At 34.0% G+C, this 20,784-nt stretch overlaps 1 protein-coding gene across 3 annotated transcripts in view; it reads left to right on the top strand.

Annotated features, from left to right (window-relative positions):
• The window catches only part of RBMS3 (RNA binding motif single stranded interacting protein 3), an 835,235-nt gene that overhangs the window by 562,061 nt on the left and 252,390 nt on the right, over positions 1–20,784 (top strand). For all 3 annotated transcript variants that reach the window (XM_049766066.1, XM_049766067.1, XM_049766065.1), the window contains exon 6: positions 1,623–1,702. In XM_049766066.1, the coding sequence (XP_049622023.1) occupies positions 1,623–1,702 (80 nt within the window). The remainder of the gene's footprint in view (positions 1–1,622; positions 1,703–20,784) is intronic.

Raw genomic sequence — 20,784 nt, 5'->3', positions numbered from 1 at the left:
ACTTAAAATATATCTTTTATAATTTTTAGGACTCACATTCAGCTTCTGTGGGATTGTGAAGTTGGTTTCTAGACCAGGGTGTTTTAAACTTTGTCCATTTGCTTGAAAAATACAGCAGGAGGCAAAAGCTCTTCAAATTCGTACACATTTGGTTTTAAATTTATTTAGGTTATTGCACACACATTCAGAAATTTTTATGGCCAATTTTTTGTTTTGTTTTCCATTTTATATGAGGTCACATCCCAGTTTAAATAATTATTGATTTAGATATTTCTCGGACATTTAATATACCTTCTTTCATACACGTAATGTTTCATAAGTGTATTTTTGCCTCCAGTATATTTTTGTGGGATTTATTTTCTTTAAACAAAATCAATGCCTTAATTTGTGTGGGATAGACCATACCTGGTGATGATATGCAGGGCTATTTTTAGCTATATGTTCTTGAGTGATCCCCTAATAATGCTCAGTGTATGTGGTGCCAGGAACCAAACAGGATCAGCCACATTCAAAGTAAACACATCCACCCTACATTATATCCCTAGTTCTTGACTTCTACATTTTTATTTTTCCAAAGTTTAAAAATAATGAAAACAGGATATAAATACTACAACAAAAATATACTAAGAGAAAGAAAAAATAAGATAGTCCTGATACAACTATACATAAGAAATTATATTGTTGCCTATATTCCTATTACAATGATATGGTCTTATATGTTCATTTTTATTTTATTTTATTTTACTGTTTTGCTCTGTAGAGATTGCTTGGGCCCCACTTGATATTTTCTAGTCTTATCCATAGCTTTGCTCTGGGGCAACTCCCACTGGTGCTTCAGAGATCAAATAGCTAGTTATCAGGTATTAAACCTTAACTTCCCATATGCTAAGTATGCATGAGGTCCATCGAGTTATTTTTATTCATTTGTATGTGATATTAGTTGCAGATATTTGGCACAATAATCATAGTTTAGGAATATTGAACTTTAGCATAAAAATAGAGGATTGTCCATAATTTACAATTTAAAACATAATATTTCCATATTTGTATTTTACCACCTGCATTGGGAGCCCAAATATTTATTTTGTATCCTTTACCCAGTGGTTTTTCAATAACTGTCAGTATATTCATGACACTACTGTGTCAGTCAGTTCTTTAGGCTGCAAGCAATAAAAATAAAACAGCTTGTTTTGTACAGCTTCTCAACAGTGGAGCTTAGTATTTACAGTATAAAATTTTTGACTAAGGCTAGTCACAGTTAAAACCTCAATGTTACCATTTCTTGTGAAGTTCATCTCTTTAAACCTTCTAATGAAATTTAGATATTCAACTGCCAAATATTGTTCTTAAGGATTAAGTCTGATAAAGCCTCAAAATTACCCATGATTGAGGACTTAGTACTTTGTCCTCTGTGTAGGCAGCTTTCAACAAACTAAATCAGAACCTCAGCAGTGATGAATTTGTGATATTCTATTGACATGGTGATGGTGGTCATGACAAAAATTGACAATCCTGGTAAAATTTCCTGGTCAGGTGTTTTCTTGATTTATAATCTTTTTAATTTTTTATCCCTGCTATAATTTCATGAAAGCTCATAAGCCTTTGTTTATCCTTTTTCCCAGAATGGAATCTACCGAAAAATGTGAAGTGGTAATTCAACATTTTAATGGAAAATATCTGAAAACACCACCAGGCATTCCAGGTAAGAAGTACCATTATGTGATAAATAATATTTTGACTTATTGTTATTAGTAAGATGTATTTGTGATGAGTTTTTTGTTGCATCACCATGAGGTAAATAATTGCTTTTATAAATATGTATTTTTAAGTTTAAATATTTTGAGGAGATCTCCAAGATGATATTCAGGGGACCCAGGAGCTATATTCCTGGGTAGTGGCCAACTGAGCTAGAATAGAGGTTTAGTGAGAAAGGTGTTGAATGCAATGCTATTTGATCCCTGTAATATAGGGGTTTACCTAGACACACCAACCCTCTTTGTATATTTTCAAGTCCCTATGCATCAGCTTTAGGGGTCTCTAAAACTGTGCCTGGTGTTGCTTGGTAAATCAGATGGTGTAAGAAATCCAGTCAGAATCAGCAGCATGCAAAACATGTGAAACTCATCTTTTATTTAACTACAAAAGTATTTTCTTGACGTCCTTTGCTAATTTTCTAAAATTAATCAGAAAGAAAATTTAGCAAAAAATACTTAAATATTCACATGAACTGAAGTTTATGTCTCCTGTCATTAATATTGGTATTCTTATTTCTAAATTCTACAGTATCTAAACAGTGATATTTACTGTTTGATGCCAGATTCTAAATATTTTTTTCATGACAAAAAGAGTACATAAAATGAGAGCGGTTTAGATACTTTGATAACAAGTTGATGTTGTCATAAAATCTGAGTTCCTAGTTTTATTTTTTTAATTTTTAAAATTTATTTTTTTGTTTGTTTTTGGTTTTTGGTACATACCTGGTGATGTTCAGGGGTTACTTCTGACTATGCACTCAGAAATCGCTTCTGGCTTGGAGGACCATATGGGACACAGGGGGATAGAGCCACTGTCAGTCCTAGGTCAGCTGCATGCAAGGCAAACGCCCTACTGCTCTGCCACCAGTCCGGCCCCTGAGTTCCTAATTTCAGATGGCACTAAAATATCAGTTACTGACACATGGTAAAGAAATTTAAACTGATCAGAAGTGTCTAAATATCATCAGTATATATGCTATTCTTGGGGGTCTTACAAAAAGAAAATTTCCTAAGGACGTAACTATATCTCTTTATGCTTGCAAATAATATAATATAATTTAATATAAAATAATTGAATAAATCACATGCATGCCAGAGTAAGCTGGAATGCCTCAGCCTTGTAGTAGTAGAAATGATTCAATGTTAGGTAAGTAATTTTTAAAACATACCTTGCCATGAATAAAGATACTAAAGGCAAAATAAAGAGCTACAAATGAACTGTCACAGTTGCCAAGAAATAGTTGGCTAGTATGTGCTAGTTTATATATTATTCTTTAATTTTCAATAAATTTTCAGACAACGTGGGTCTCTTACCAGTTTAGAATATTTTTGTTCTCATCTTTTAAATCTGAATTCTGTAACTATTTTCTATAAAATGTGTTTTCTGAAAACCAATGGTTAGAGAATTTAGGGATTCAGCATTTTGGTACCTTATGATATGTAAAAGGAAGAGGACATTGGAAAAATAAAGAAATATGTTTGTGGAGGGATGAAAGTCTTTTTGTGATTTAATTGTTGTGGGAAGCTACTGGGAAGGAACTAGGTCAGATTGACTTTGGTTTGACTGGCAAAGTTCTAAGTAATATCACTAGATAATCAAGTAGTTAGTAGTGAAGCCTGTACTGTTGATTGGTTAACTTCCACTTGTAAGAGTCCCTTGAGAACTGACGGTTATCCAATTGTAGACATATGGTGTTATTGAGAAATGAGTTAGCAGTTTTCATCTCAGCATGTGAGCTGCCCCTGCATTGAGAAGAAATATTATTTCTTTTAGCAAAAATGTCATATTAAGACACTCTGCTCAGACTTATCATTGGGCAAAAGAGTTGCATTATAAAAACCTTTTCTCTTCATCGATTCCCTTTTGATAAAAATAGATGCCTGTCACAAAAGAAGGAGATCAAACTGGTGTAAATTATATAGGTATATAAAAAAATCCAGAATAAACGAATTATGCTGAAATGACTGCTTTTCAGAGTTTTAATATAGATCTCAAGGTTTTGTTTGTTTTTTTTTCTTTTTGTCACAAGACACGGTTATCCTTAACCTGACTGGTTTGAAACTGTTTTATTTGACTTAAACCATATACAGCTAATATGATTTAATGCTAAAGGCAAGGAAAATCACTACAAATCTCCAAATGTCTGGGCACCCTTTCTAAAAACACAGGCTGTGATATTAAACTATCTAAATATCATAGCTACACCCAATGGAAACATTGTGAATAGCAAGAACTCAGTTATGAGGTTCTCAATCATTTTTCATCTCCTGGGTACAAAATAATTATGCTTAGTTATAAAACTCTTAAGAGATCTTGGGCTTCTGAGAGCTTTCACGCAACGTAATAGAATTAAATATATGATATTGATCATCATCCATATTTAAATTTCCTTATTTCTGTATTAATTTAGAAACTAAATAGACTTTAATAACCTCCAAACAGGATATTGATATAACATGAAAAATAGAATCATGTAAGGTATCAGCATTTTGAAAGGTAAAATGAAAAGTAATCTCTAGATTCTTGTACTGAGCCATACAAATCAGATATAATCAAATTTGCACTGTTTTGTTTACTTTATTGTTTTTTGTATTTATTTGTTGAATTTTTACATTTAACTTTTAAAAATTAATGGAGATATACATACACAAATATATATAGTGGATGTACTACTGGGTTACGTATTTATATCCATAAACTATATATACATATATATCTTCAATACTCTATTCCATACTGTTTATGTGGAATATTACTATGGCCTGATATCAGATTGAAAACAACAATTTCATTTATGCTTTTAAAATTAGTAACATCTTTCATAAAACCACACATTTTATAAAATCACATATTTATGATTTTAGTATAATGATTTAAGTTTGAATGAACAAAAGTCCACAAAGATCCAGAAATAACGTGATTTATTCAGATCTTAATAATGCTATGAAAAGATTATATATTAAGACAAGCATCCTTTCTTACTAGAACTCTAATTTTAATCTTATTCTGTGCAACAAGAAAACAAGTATTAAAATATTCTCACTCCTTACTTGTCTATGGGTCTCAAACTCGCAGCCCGCGGGCCATTTGCGGCCCTCCATAAAACATTTTGTGGCCCTGCCCTAGAGGAATCTTTTTTTTGTTTTGTTTTGTTTTGTTTTAGTTGTTTGGTCACACCCCCAATGTTCAAGGCTTACTACTGACTTTGCACTCAAGAATCACCCCGACTTTGCCTCCTGCTGCCCCCACGTAAATTGAGTTTGAGACCCCTGATTGGGAATAAAGAAATGTTCAGATGCATTTGGGCATATCTGGTGCCATTTAAGTTTTTATCTCTCTTGATAGTAATTTATTTTTCAAAAAGATGAAAAGTTAATCATTTTCCTTAGATGATCATCCAGTTTCCAAGTTCTCTACTTTGGCAATTCTATAAAGCAAAAGCACAAAAAACCAAACCAAACCAAACCAAAAACAATCTGTCAACTCTTAATTTGACATTGGTCTGAAGTTCAAATTTTTAAACATGACAGTTAATAATATTAGAAAAGACATATAGCAATGATCTTCTTTATGTTGCTGTTTCATTTTGATTTTAATAATTCTAAAAATGTGCTTAAATTATTTACAAAGTATTAATTACTCGTTAAATAACTCATGTTGGTATTTCATTTTAATTCCTAATAGATTTGGTGAGTTTGTTGGAAGGAAACTGTAGATATTTTCTTTTGGATCATACTTTCTCTCTTTGGGCTCTTCCTATTTGTTCATAAAAGATTTAGCTTTAATGAATACATCATGGATCATTGATGCATATTAGAGTCTCATAGCACTAATTATGTTCACGTTGGATTATAATGTTACCCCAGATTTTGGCTGCCTGGATAAATGAAACTAAATATACATACTAGAAATCAAATTAGTTGAAGTCTGGTATTTGTGATACAGGAAACTAACAAAGATCAGACAGCTGTGTTGTTGCTAGTAGGTGGGAAGAAAAGGCCAAAGATGTGTTAAATAGAGTCAATCATTGTAGCCCTCCACAGACAGAGATCATCTAGAATTTTCTCCCTCCCCTGGCAAGAAAGAAAATAAAATGCTTCATAAATGTTGTATGTCCTACATATCTTAATGTTTTTTGGACAAAATGAAGGATCATTAACTGCTTGCCTACCTAACCCCAGACATTTTTTTTTGTCCTAAAATGAATTGCACAGAAATGTTATGGTACCCTAAAGCATTCTATTTTCAAACCTTTGGCAAAAGCGAAGGCCAAGTTCCCAGACACTTCAGGAATCTGTGGGGCACAGACTTGAAAGGTTCGCTTTCAAAGAGCCCCAGAGCAAAGTGATGCACCATGCAGAAAAAGCTTGCACGTGTAAGGACATGTATTGATGAACAAAACATGCAGGCTAGTTTGTAGATAAATAAATCATGTTTGGCTCTGCCTGTAAGCACATGTTTCTATCAGCAAAGCACTCACGCTGGAAAAAATAAAATGGAATAGCTCACTTTTATTATGATTATTTTACTTTAAATATATAAACATTATATATAAATATACTTTATATGTATAAATACATATTGTATTATATATGTAAATATACTTTATCTATTTAATCCTGGTTAAATTCAAAGATACTTAATCCTGGTTAAACTCAAATATGTAGAGGGAGCTTGAAAGAATGCTCATCATCTTTTGAAATCATTTTAATTTGATTACATTTTTGTTTTGTTTTGGTGACACACTTAATGATCCTCGGGGATCATTCCTGGCTCTGCACTCAGGAATTTTTCTTGGAGGTGCATGGAACATAGGGGATTCCAGAGGTTGAATCTTGATCTGGGTCAGCTGCATGCAAGAAAAATGCCCTACCTGCTGTAGTCTCTTTCTGGTCCCAATGCCATCAATGGAAATTCGGGAAAATTATTAACAGAAGAATTATATTTTCTAATAAAGAAATAAATGTGTGTTTCTCAATAATTTGCATATACTTTTAACATAGTGTATTTATATAAATAAAATTTATGTTATTATTGATTTATCTTTAATTCATAGGAAAATAGGAAGAAAATATTTTAACTGCAATATTGTTTTTAAAGAAAATAAAATAAATATTGCTTGCTTAAGTTTTTCTCAATAAAAATCAGCAAATACTTAAATTTTATATATACATATATGTGTATACACATGTATTCAAGAGTATGGTTCTAATTTTTGAGTATTTGAGAAAAATATTTTGAGATGTTTTGCAAGGAAAATGTTATACTACTTCACTGGCACATCTTCCATTTCTTTTCCATTTCATCATATCTTCTTTCTGACATTAGCTTCTAACTAAAATGTTTTGTCCTACTATCAATGTAAAGAGCTTTGTAAAGAGCTCAAATTAAGGACCCGGAGAGATATCACAGCGGCATTTGCCTTGCAAGCAACTGATCCAGGACCTAAGGTGGTTGGTTCAAATCCCGGTGTCCCATATGGTCCCCCGTGCCTGCCAGGAGCTATTTCTGAGCAGATAGCCAGGAGTAACCCCTGAGCACCGCCGGGTGTGGCCCAAAAACCAAAAAAAAAAAAAAAAAAGAGCTCAAATTAAGGTAGAATATTCTAGGAAATGTAATAGTGACTTTATTTTTTTATTTAAAACTTCTAGCCATAGACATTAGAGCCACCCAAGACCATGAAGAAAGACCTTAGAGTTGGGCAATTAGTATGCCTGAGCCTGTAGTAGGCCTTATGCCAGTATACTTCATGGGCATAGATAACCTGTTTTTTTAGGCCAAGGGTATTTTTCTTTTTAATTTCCTCAACCTTTGCTGCGCCTATGCATAAAAAAAAAAAAAAAAAGAAAAAACCCAACAACAACAAAAACCATAACAAACACCCTTTTACAAAATTATATCTTCTAGATAGGGAATCCCACCTTTTCCTTTTGGGGGGGCACACCCAGTGACACTCAGGAGTTACTCCTAGCTATGTGCTCAGAAATTGCTCCTGGTTTGAGGAACCATAGGGGAAGCAGGGGGAACAAACCTCGGTCTGTCCTAGGTTAGCGCAGGCAAGGCAGACAGACACCTTACTGCTTTGTGCCACTTTGTGCCACTGCTCCAGCCCCTTCCTTTGATTCTCTCTTGAAGTTCTTATCCTCATATGAGCAGATTGCTGAGTTTATTTTTGTTTAGCTATTTGATTCTGAATTTTCCAAATTACAAAAAAAGAAAAACATTTTTTTCTTTTTGTAATATAATGTTCTTTTCAAGGACTTTTGTTTGCTTGTTTTGGGGTCACACCTGGTTGCACTGGGTTACTCCTGGCTCTGGATTCAGAAACCACTCCTGGCAGGCTTGGGGAACCATATGGGATGCCTAGGATTGAACCTGGGTCCATTCCGGGGCAGCCACGTGCAAGGCAAAAAGCTGGGCTATCGGCTCTGGATCTGCAATGACTTTTTTGTTAGTTCAATGTAGATTCTCAGTAAAGGTCCTTTTGCAAGATTAATGACTTGTATACTCCTCAAATTGAAATTTGTTTTTATCGGATTTCTATTTTCTGATTGTGTATGTGAATAAACAACACTTGCTAAATATATGCAATAAGACATTGACAGAAACCTTTAAATCTTTACTTAATTTTTGACATTCTCTACGGCATATATCTGAATATGTAGATTTACACAGAAAAAAAGAGTGTAATGTTCACATGGAAAAAAACTTAGCCAAATGGAGAAATATCTATTTTTTTTTAAATCTTAACTTTTTCAAGGCATTTTCAAGATGTTCTGCTATAGCTTTTTCATTTATTTTGTTTGAAAGAACTCACTTTTTGAAGTGTGCAATGTTGGTTTTTGTTTTCCGACATGGCAAATGATCTTACCTATTTTGTACTTAAATAGCATTTGCATCTAACTTTTCTCCACTGGCTCTGTTTAAGCATAATTACATGTTGCACTTTAACCTCATTTTCTCCACTTGAAGAAAAAAATGAATAGCATTAGAATAACAGAAAACAATTGCTTGTTTTTTGCTTTTGTGATCCTATTGGCATAATATTGCATATCTCTATCTCAGAGGAAGTATCAATTGCTTTGCTGACCATGTATTTTTCTTAGTTTTTTTGTAAGCATCAATAAGTACTAGTGGAATTTGTATGGACACCACTTGATTGCCAGAATTTTCTTAAACATTCATAACTTCATTCAATAGAAACAAGGATGTTGTTCTCTGCTTCTTTGGAATTATATATTCTAATTACATACCTAATTTTTCTAAAATAGTAACTGCAGTTAAAATTTCAAAAATTTCTGAATTAAAAGTTTTACAGTTAAAAACTTAAAACTAATGAAAGAAACTTTAATTTTATTTCTAAGACAATCTTTGGGGTGTTTTTTTTTTTTTTTGGCCTTCTGTCAACATCACTAATGAGTACTTAAACCATTTAGTGTCTGTGTGAATGAGTCCTATTAGCAAGGAAAGAGGGTTGAGTGGCTTAAGACCAATTAAGACACAAGCCATAGAAACCAAGCTCTGAATAATTAAGTGCTTAGTGCAATTCCAAATCTAGAATCTCATTTAATAGGATTGATTTACAAACACATTCTAACTAATTTTTTGATAAACAGTTGCATCCTGAATTAAGTACTTGCAGATCTCTTTCAATAACCATCAAGAATGCCTTCATGCACAAAACTCATTCTTTATGGCTGAATTTTTAGAAAGGAAATCTAAAACAAAAATTAAGAAAGTATTTTAAAGGGATATCAATTTAAATATTTCTTAAACAAGTCATATTTATTAAACAAGTTTTTTTAATTATATATAAAAATTTTCTTTGAGTTCTTTCTTAAGATGATGTGTGATGCAAATATTTGTTTAATATCATTTTTCAATACATGAATAATTTATTCCATAGGACAATGGATGTCTGTGACCCTTTTTCCAAAAATTTTATATATTTTATTTTCTTAACTTCATATAATTAAAAGATATATTTGACATGAGAGTGAACATATTTCTAAGGATTTTGATGCTTATTAAATATTTGATAACCATTAAAATTAACCTATAAACAAATTGACTTTAAGCATTGCTGTTTGTTTTATTTTTCAAGCACCTATCTTTCACAATGTCTGGTATAAACAGTACTAATAGGAATTAGTTAAATTAGTAAATATCTACCTGTGGTAGTTAAAAAGGTCTTCTTCTTACAAAGATCTCTAAATTAGAATTTCTGCATTTGTTAAATTACATGGTAGAAAGGAATTAAATGACAGTCATAAGTAAAGTTGCTAATAAGCATCCCTTTAAGCAGGGAATTTATTCTGGATTATTTTGTAAATCCATTATAAGCACAAGCATTCTTAAATGTGGAGGAAAAGTGCAGCAGAGATCATTGTTCAAACATAAGCTTTAGACAGTTCTGAATACATAAGTGTAAAATGAGAGAGGACTTGTGTCACTGTTTCTGATCTAAAGATGGGAAAAGGAGAAAATTCTAGAAGTAGGAAAAGGCATAGCATTGAATACTATACAGTTTTCCATAAAGCAACACAGAGATGTGGCTTTTTGATTTTAGCAAAAAAGCCTCTGTGGAACTTCTAACTTAAAACAACTTTAATTTAGTAAATCTTTAATGTTTGGTGCTTGAAATTTATTAATCTAATATAGCACTCACAGATAAAGAATATTCATATAGAGCTTTCGTCCAAACTAATTTTAAATTACTAAAATGCTTCTAGAGAATGTTCTTAACTTTCCTTTCTCTACCAGGGGTCCTCAAACTTTTTAAGCAGGGGGCCAGTTCACTGTCCCTCAGACCATTGGAGGGTCTGACTCTAGTAAAAACAAAACTTATGAAAGAATTCTTATGCACACTGCATATATCTTATTTTGCAATGAAGAAACAAAACAGATACAAATACAATATGTGGCCCGCGGGCCATAGTTTGAGGACCACTGCCTGGGTTGCTTGTATATCAAGGAAGGGAAAACAAACTTGTTAATTATTTTGTCTCTATAGATTTATTATATTTTACACCATATAATATGCCTCCTTTCACATATGGCTTTATTAGAATAATTATTAAACACTTGAAATGAGTCTTTGATAGTTGGGTCCTTATATCTCAGGGAACATCTTTTTTCCTAGGGGTAGAGCACACTTGCTGGTACTCAGGTCTTGCTCTTAGGTATATGTTCAAGATTCATTCCTAGACAAAGAACAATATGGGTGTGCTTGGATTTGAACTCAGCTCTATTGTGTGAAGGCAAGTACCTATCAATTGTATTGCCTCTCAAGCTCCAAAGACTACGTCATTTTGACCCAAGTACAGCAAATACTAATTTCATTATCTAATGCCATAAACTTCTCCCAGGAAATTATACCAGTTACAAAAGTATCAACCTTAATACTTGTTTTCATTAATTTGTTATTAAAAATTATTAGTGCTTAGAATGTTTGCAGAGGTAATATGACTCATATTTGCTTTGTATTTCAGATGACTATAGCTGAAACAGATGTTATGTTCTCAATCCAGTATCTAATATATCTAAAGTTCTGTTATTTTGCCCAAAACAAGTTCATCCCTGATTTCAGTTTGTTTGCAATGTGGTTTCACTCGAAGCAAAGATCGTTCCTGGATCCTTTGTACTTTTTGTTTACAACTTGGTGTTACCCCAAAACAGACAGTCTTTCCTGTAAACCTGGACAGGATTGGCTAAGGATAGCCTGAGCTATCTATTCTTACTGTGTCCTTATTCCCTCCCAAATAATGTCTGTACTCAATATAAATGATAGTTCTGGCAGGCATCAGGCTCTATATATGAGAGAGAAGATTACTAGACTACATGTGCTTCATCCTCAGTCTGTTTTGGATTATTTCATGTGTGAAATAAACTCTATTTCAGATTCATTCATCTGGCATTGGACGTAACAGTGCATGCGGTGATTTTACAAAGCTTCAAATGGTTGACTTCTAGTTGAAAAATGCAGTTTTGAGACATATCTAAATCCAATATGCGATATTGTATGTTTATTCTGTGTTAATGTTTATTCTGTTGTAAAGATGAAAATTCATTTTGGACCAAGTTTTTTTTTTATTAAATAAGGGTTCTAGTTGAGTCACTGAAATGTCTTAAGAATAGCAATTGAGTAGTGTAATTTGATTTCTTGCTTTCTGTTATTAAAAGAGATAATATCCCTGGACACTTGCCCAAATTCCATCATCAAACACAACCTTTCTTCTTCTAAAGGACCATCCTTCATACTGTAGGAACATTTACATAGTGAGTACACAGAGTCACATACTCGTTGACTAGAACTGCCCTTAAACAATCATTGGCAGCTGTTGTTGTACTCATATCCTAGCTCTTCTGCAACTGATGAGGATGCCCTAATGTCACCTACACCATCACCATAGTTCTGTCAGTAGCTTGTATATAATAAGTTTCATCAGTACCTTGTATATCTTAGATATTAGCCCCTTGTCTGATGGGTCTTCGGTGAATAGTTTCTCCCATTCAGTGGGGGGCTCTTGTATCCTGGTCACTATTTCCTTTGAGGCACAGAAGCTTCTCAGCTTCATATATTCCCATCTGTTTATCTCTGCTTCCACTTGTTTGGAGAGTTCTGTTTCCTCCTTGCGGATGCCTGTAGTCTCAATGTCATGGAGTGTTTTACTTACATGTTCTTCTTTATACCTTAGGGTTGAAAGTCTAATATCAAGCTCTTTAATTTATTTGCATTTGGCCTTTGTACATGGTATTAGATGGAGGTCTGAGATTGCTTTTTTTGCAAGTGGCGGACAGTTATCCCAACACCACTTGTTGAAGAGGCTTTCCTTGCTCCGTTTTGCATTTCTTGCCCCTTAATCAAGGATTAATTGATTGTATGTCTGGGCAACGTTTTATAAACACTCAAGTCTATTCCACTGATCTGAGGGTCTGTAATATATAGTTAAATTATTTCTAAAACCAAGATATTTCTATGTGATATCACATAGGAAGATGGTATGCTTGAGCCAAATGATACTCCAGAGATTTGTGAGGTAAATGAGAAGCATTCTAGTGGTCTGCAAAATCAAAATATTTTCCTAATAATATTAATACTTCATTTGACTTTTTCACTCCAATTTTAACATGTGCTTTGAATGATGTTTTCCCAAAGACTACTTAACATGTGATAAGAAAACGGATTGAAGAAAGTCAGGATTGAATAGTGATGTAGACAGAAGAATCCAGCTGTCTTCTATTAAGCCAGAGATTATAGGTTTTGGAAAATGTAAAGAAAACACTTTTGTCTTGATTTATTTTATTTCTGAAAATATTACAAATGTGGAGAGTTCCCAAGAAGAAATGCAACAGAGCATGTTATCCACTATGAAAGTCACTTATATGAAGTAAAATTCAAAATTTTAGTTTTCCTTCATTTCTGTTTATTAAGAAAGACTAAGGTAGATAACAGTGAAAAGAGAAAGTTTAAGATGTCTTTTTAAGGGACAGTGAAATATTATAGCAGGCAAGGTACCGTGGTGTCTCATAGTAGGTCCTTGGAACCACATATCCCAAATCTGCCCTGAACATCAACTCAGAAACAGACCCTGATTACTGCCCCCCAAACAAACAAAAAAAATAATGCTTTGCTATCTATTTTGGTAAACTATCTTTTAGAAATTTTTTTTGTGTGGTTTTTGGGTCATACCCTGCGGTGCTCAGGGGTTATTCCTGGCTCCATGCTCAGAAATGGCACGGGGGACCATATGGGATGCTGGAATTTGAACTGATGACCTTCTGCATGAAAGGCAAACGCCTTACCTCCATGCTATCTCTCCGGCCCCTAGAAATCTATTTTTAATAATTACTTCTTTTTAAGCATTGTTATTACAAAAGTGTTTACGATTGAGTTTCCATCATACAATATACATCACCCTTTACCAGTGCTCATTTTCTGCCACCAATGTCCCCAGTTTCCCTCCAACCCACCTGCCTCTGAGCAGACATTTTTTTTATCTCTTGGTGTATGTTCTGAATTTACTAAAGTATACTGTACAGCTCACAAAAAATCCCCACAAGAAAATGACAGATATTAGCAATATTTGCAACAATCTAGTCACAGATTGAGAACCATTTCCTCTAGGTTCAGTCTAGAGTCTGAAAAAAAATTTTTTTTTTTTTTGGTTTTTGGGTCACACCTGGTTTTGCTCAGGCGTTACTCCTGGCTCTATGCTCAGAAATCGCTCCTGGCAGGCTTGGGGGACCATATGAGATGCCAGGATTTGAATCACCATCCTTCTGCATGGAAGGCAAAAATGCCCTACCTCCATGTTATCTCTCTGGCCCCTGAAAACAAATTTTTATGGTTGAAGTTATAAGCCATAATTCTAAATTAACATTATATGCTAATATTGTCTATACATGTATACCTCCTATATAATAAATTAATGTTTACCTTTCAGTTTTAGGCCTTTTGTACATAGTTATTATATTTATAGTATCCTTTAGATATAAAAGTATATAAGAAGTCAAGGGCCCGGAGAGATAGCACAGAGGTGTTTGCCTTGCAAGCAGCCGATCCAGGACCAAAGTTGGTTGGTTCGAATCCCGGTGTCCCATATGGTCCCCTGTGCCTGCCAGGAGCTATTTCTGAGCAGACAGCCAGGAGGAACCCCTGAGAACCGTCAGGTGTGACTCAAAAACCAAAAACCAAAAAACAAAAGAAATCAATATTTTAGAATAACTGAAAATAGCATTATATAAATATTCTGCTAACATTGTGTTGATATTTCTCTCTTCTTATCCACTGTAACGTTTTTAAGAAATAGATGGTCTGATAATACCGTCATATTTTGCAGTTAAAACAACAGTAATGTTGTTGATCTCAAATGTCTGGTAATTTGGGGGGGGGGCAGGGAATTTTGGTAGGGAGAGTTACACCTAGCACTGCTCAGATGAGTCGCAGCACTTTGCTCAAGGATTATACCACGCTTTCTGTATAGAAATTATGAGTTCTAGCTTCCAAGTTGTCCCCCTAACCTTGTAATGATTTCATAGTACAACTCTGCAACTCATCTGAGAAGGTCTAAAAAATAATCTTAAATTACTTTCATGCCTAAGGACATTTTGCATAAAATAGAAATAAATCATGTTCTCATGCAAACTTTCCTGATTTTGAAAGAACCCTTTTTAAATCTCACTGTACTATGTTGTGTTATTTTTTTTCTTGCATTGTTTGCCCGTATGAGCTCAAATGGTATTGCTCTAAACTTCCTTCATTCTGCCTGTACAGAATTATGCCTTTATAATACTTGTTTCTCCTCCAAACTTAGCATTCAAATGTATGAACAATTTTTTTTGTTTTGATTTTTTGGGTCACACCCGGCAGTGCTCAGGGGTTCCTCTTGGCTGTCTGCTCAGAAATAGCTCCTGGCAGGCACGGGGGACCATATGGGACACCGGGATTCAAACCAACCACCTTTGGTCCTGGATCTGCTGCTTGCAATGCAAATGCCGCTGTGCTATCTCTCCGGGCCCCATGTCTGAACAATTTTAATGCAGATTCACTGAACTAAATTTAAAGATATATTATTCTGTTGTGAAATCTGCTCCTTCAATTTTTCGGTTGCAATAACTGAGAATCACCACTTAGCTTGCAGTGCTCAGGTACACCAGCTGCCCCATATTTTTGGGGTGGTGCTGGCACACATTTAGGTACAGTGTATTGGAGATCACACTCCTTGATAAGACACTGGTGCTTATAATGGTGGGACTTCTGGAATTAAAATTGAATTGCAAAATAGGGGAATTTGTAGTCTCATGCCTATAAGAGCCCTTTGAGCTTATCTATGAGTCTCTGGAAATTTTTAATATTCTCTTAACTCTTAATAACGGATTCAATTAGTAAATGCACTTTATAAAAGATAATGTAAAAAGCACTCAAGTAATGATTCCTCACAGAGATATTTTGCATAATCCTCTGTAAATTTAAAATTTTATAAACCTGAAATGCTTTCATTGGAATAAAAGGCAATGTGAAAAGCATACGAATCCTTTTCTTACCCATAAAATTTATATTATCTTTTCTTTCTACTTCCAGATTCCTATTGCTCTTTTCTCTGAATTTAGAGTAAAGCAAAAACAAAAGCAAAACAAAAACAAAAATATAACGGCCGATTAATAAAAGTTTCAAAACACAAAAGGAACTTGGAATATGTGCTAGATCAGCTAACATTATTAATAATTAATTCTACAGCTAGCAATTAGACATTTTTCTTCTAATTAAAGTGTTGTGTGAACACAATCTAATTACTCAATTGCATTATCTTTTCCTAAAAACTTCCATAGCTTTGTCCTTGTCACACATGGGGGGGGCTGCAGTGTCATTGCTATTAGCAGAATAGATTCATTAACCTTTATATTGATTTGAACTGTCGTTAGAATAAATATTTATACCCTTGTTTCTTGATGGCTTAATGAAGTTCTTTATCAATAGCACCAAGAGTTTCTTCCTTTGGTCTTTGACACCGGTTTCTTCTTAAAACTTCCATCCTTGTTTTATCTACATTGTGACGTCCACTGCCGTATTCAGGGTTAAGCATTTACATTTTCTACATGTGTCTTTTAGTTATTTTTGGAAACCTCAGAATAATTTGCTTGGTCTTCTCTGAATATTATTACTTAAATTTTCCTTTTTGATTTCCATATCTCCTAAATAACATCATTTGAAGAGGTGTTAACTAATGTCCAATGTCATGGTGGTGATAATTTCACAATTTACAAATGTAGCAAACAGAAACACTAACCTGAAATTTGCATCATATGTATTAATTATATCTCAGTAAATTTAGATTATGGGAAAAGACGTATGTTTAAAGTTAGGAATTGTTTATTCTCCATTTCTATTCCCTGCCAAGGAACACATTTTGTGCTGAGAAAAAAGAGATCATGACTGTCTGTCAAATCCTGCTTAGTACCATAAGAATTATTCTATTCCCTTTCTTTAGAGCCATATTCCTAATTTTGTTCTATTTGTTCCCCATTGTTTCTATCAATATCAAGTGTTTACTTTCCAGTAAAGTCTATTTTATATTACATTTTAATACTAGGAAGAAAAGGTCTCAGTAGATTTCTCCATTTGGTAATTTAAACCATGGAAAGTAAAGGCCTGTTTTTGTTTTTGCCTTTTTTATACTTAATTATACACCATGATTATAATAGTATCAATGCAAAACACAATCCCTCACTATACCTTCTTTTGAGTGATAGGTTTGTAAGTTTTATCTTTTCCAACTCAGAATCTTAAAGAGAGATCTTAGAACTTATTCAGCATTGAATATATTTTAGGTACTAATTAAAAAAAAAATCACAGGATGATAAAGGAGTTTTATTTTGCAGAGTTTACGCCTGGAGCTGCCTAGAGAAAGTAGCAATCAATACAAACAGAGTTCTGATTAGCTGTCACCATCTACAATGTGGGTTCCAATTTACATGCGATGGAAATTTTCCATCCAAGGAAAGTTTACATCTAAATACTGAAGTGTTTGTCAGTTATATGGTAATAGCTAATGTCCTAGCTGAAAAAGAAAATGACATTTTTTTTTTTACATTCAAGAGTGAAGCCATTCTAACTGTGAGAAAATACAAATTAAAAGAGATTTTATTTACATGAATATTCACTTGGCTCTTTGACTTTGGTTAAGAAGTTACTCTTAACCAAAGATTAGAAGTCTTTGGGAGTCTGAAGGTGGGAGAGAAACCAAGCAGATTGGTGGTGGGAAACGTTCATGGGTGAAGGGGGCTTACATTGTAAGACTGAAAGTCCATTTTGGGCTAGAGTGATGGTACAGCAATAGAGCGTTTGTCTTGCACACGGCTGACCCAGGACGAACCTGGGTCTGACCCCCAGCTTCCCATATGGTCCCATAAGCCAGGAGAAATTTCTGAGTGCATAGCCAGGAGTAACCCCTGAGCGTCACCAGGTGTGGCTCGAAAACCAAAATAAAAAGGAATGAAAGTACATTTTGAACAACTTTGTTATCATGGTGTTTAAGAAGTTATTTTGAGGGGCCGGAGCGATAGCACAACAGCCTTACACCCGGCTGACCCAGGATGGACTGCGGTTAGATCCCCCAGAATCCCCTATGACCCCACTAAGCCAGGAGTGATTTCTGAGCAAATAGCCAGGAGCAACCCCTTAGCGTCACTGGGTGTGGCCAAAACAAAAACAAACAAACAAACAAAAATTACTTTGATGACTCTTTCCTAAGGTAACAACAGGGTAAGAAACCTCAGGGTTTTGTGGCCAAGGATTTAGTAGTAGATTGAGTTCTTGCCTTGCATGTAATTTATATTTTTTAATCTCAAGACTGCATATGATCCCTTGAGCATTATGAGGGAGCCCTGAGCACAGAGCAGGAATAATTCCTGAGCCTTCTTGGATGTCTATCCCCTCAAAAAAGAAAAACAAAAAACAAAAAACCTCAAAATAAAAAAAACTGTAATTTATATATATACAATATAACTATAGAAAAGGGTTTATTTCATTGTATTTAAAAGCTGACTTTAAATCACTGTAAATTCATGTTCTCTGTGCCCTAAGGTTTGAACTCCTTTTTATATAGCTGATTTAACTAAGAGAAAATAATCTTTATAAAAATATATGGATGATATATAATACATTGATTATATAACAATAGAAAATAACTTACTAAATGAATATTTATAATATATTTTATTTTTTCTTTCTTTTCTTCCTTTTTTCTTTAATATCTTTTAAATTTAAGGAATCTCCGAAGAATGAAAGTGGAGAAAAGTAATATAAGAAAATTTAAAATGTACATATTAAAAAAATCCAAACTCATGGTTGTATTATAAAGGTTAGAACTTGCATTCAAAGAATGAACATATATGCATTATACCACTTATTTTTGTGATGTATGATTTGTATGTTAGGCCTTTAGTAAGACAAAATTACATGCCTTTTTATTTTCTGCTTGGACTGATGATACATACTATTTGGAGGCTATGCATTGCTTTACGTTTCATGATTGCTCACAGCAGTATTTCAGTGATCATATAGTCAACAGCGGTGGACTTACCATATTTTTTCTACCATAAGATGTACATTTCCCCCCAAAAAATAGATAGGGAAAAATGTCTGTGTGTCTTACGGGAGCAAATGCTTTCTGGAGCTGAAGGTTGAGTGCAGGGGAGGAGAGCATAACTAACCACTTCACATCCTCAGTGTTATGCCTTCTTTATTGCACATACTATGAGCAATCGGGTTATTCTGTCATAGTTTATTAAACATTTTAGTGCACCATTTAATTTAAAATATATCTTTCTTGTTTCCTGAGTCCAAAAACTATGTGTGTTTCATGGTCAGGTGCATCTTCTAGAGTGAAAAATACAGTAACCTTCAACCAGCAGAGGAGTAGGATTTCCTGAGTGGCTTATAAGAAGTAGGAAAGAGAGAGGTGAAGTTAACTTCTCTTTGAGAAGAAATCTACCCCTTCCTTCACTGAACTTCAGTCTTCTTGGAGTTTTCTGGGAAGTTTAGGACTAATGGAAGCCTGTGATGAGCTTAGCACAGAAACTCTTGTCTTGCCAGCACCATGAGGCAGAAGCAGAAGTGAGGTTGTACCTGAAGTCCATTTGTTCTTCATGGTGTGGGAGATGACCTCAACTTTCTAATTTCTGGGGAGCAGTGGTCTCAGGTGGAGTGAGGAGTTATTCTTTTCCTCACATAAAAAATATCGTAAGAGGAGATGGATAGAAAAATTCAGAAAAATAAAGATTATAGAGGAAACAAAGGGAGACAAGGAAGGAGGTAGATGTAGATCTGTACTGAAGAAAGAACAAGTCTTCTCCTGAATGGGAGAAAAATCCAAAGTAGCGTTATGAGGAAGGTTATGTATTGACACTTCCAAAACTGCTTTTTTCACCCATTTTTTTTTTTAATATGAGTAAATGGGGTATTTTTTCTGGAGAAAAGTAGTCTTCTGCTGGTCCATTTTTGAGTTTCTATCACAACTTTTTCCCAAGTATTCCTAAAAGCCTCTTCCACTCAGGAAGGTTTCATTTCTTGGACCTGAAAATTCAATGGCAGTCCTGGATCCTGCTATCAGTTTTTGTGTATCAAAAACCTCTGTGCCATCAGGCTTGTTTTCATTTCAAACACTGTTTTCCCAGAATTAATTATGTGGCCCCAGGGCATTCTACCCTCCACAGAAAAGAGAACATATTACCAGATCTCCCCTATCTTTTTGCCTACCACAATATGGTACCATACACAGAACCTTGGTCTCTATCAGAAAAACATTGTCTCATTAAATGCTTTTTCCAGTTCAGAGTTATTAATTTTTATTAACCATGTAGGTGACATAGATTAATGTACTTTTTGAACATTAGCCCTGTGAATTTCTAAAAAAGTATGATTCATTCATAATTCATCTGTAATCTATACTTTTTATAGGATCATTAGAATATTCTGCTTTGATGATATTTATCTGAATATCATAAAATATCCCAAAACAATGCCTCTGAGATTTATTCTGCACAAATGTGTGAGACTAAAATGACCTAGTGGTTGTCTCTTAATATCTTTCTTGTCTGCTCCTATGATTGCAAAGTGATCTACAGGAAGAGATTAAGATTTCCGGAGAAATACTTAATGCTAAGAAGGTTTTTCTTTGCTTTAATTCTTCTGCTTTATGATTCCATTAGAAAGAATTTGAAACAAAATGCTAAGATAATTTAAAACCCAGGATTCTTTTTTGCAGGACAGACCATAAGCATTTCAGAAAAATGAATCACTCAATGCCTGCCCAAAACCACCTTGATTAAGCAAAAGATAAATAACAAAATTATAACAACAATAACAACCCTGAAAAAAATTCCTAAATTGTACCTGAGAGTAATATCATCTCTTAAATGATTATAGAAATGAACCCTGGGAACCATATGGACCACTTTGAGAAACTCTACTTTAAGCCTCAGTTGTAAAATATTTCTGCTTTTAAACTTTCCAAATTCTGTGATCCT

This window comes from Suncus etruscus, chromosome 20, assembly GCF_024139225.1.
Source record: "Suncus etruscus isolate mSunEtr1 chromosome 20, mSunEtr1.pri.cur, whole genome shotgun sequence".
In the NCBI taxonomy this organism is placed as follows: Eukaryota; Metazoa; Chordata; class Mammalia; order Eulipotyphla; family Soricidae; genus Suncus; species Suncus etruscus.
This window is presented reverse-complemented; position numbering and strand designations above follow the sequence as displayed.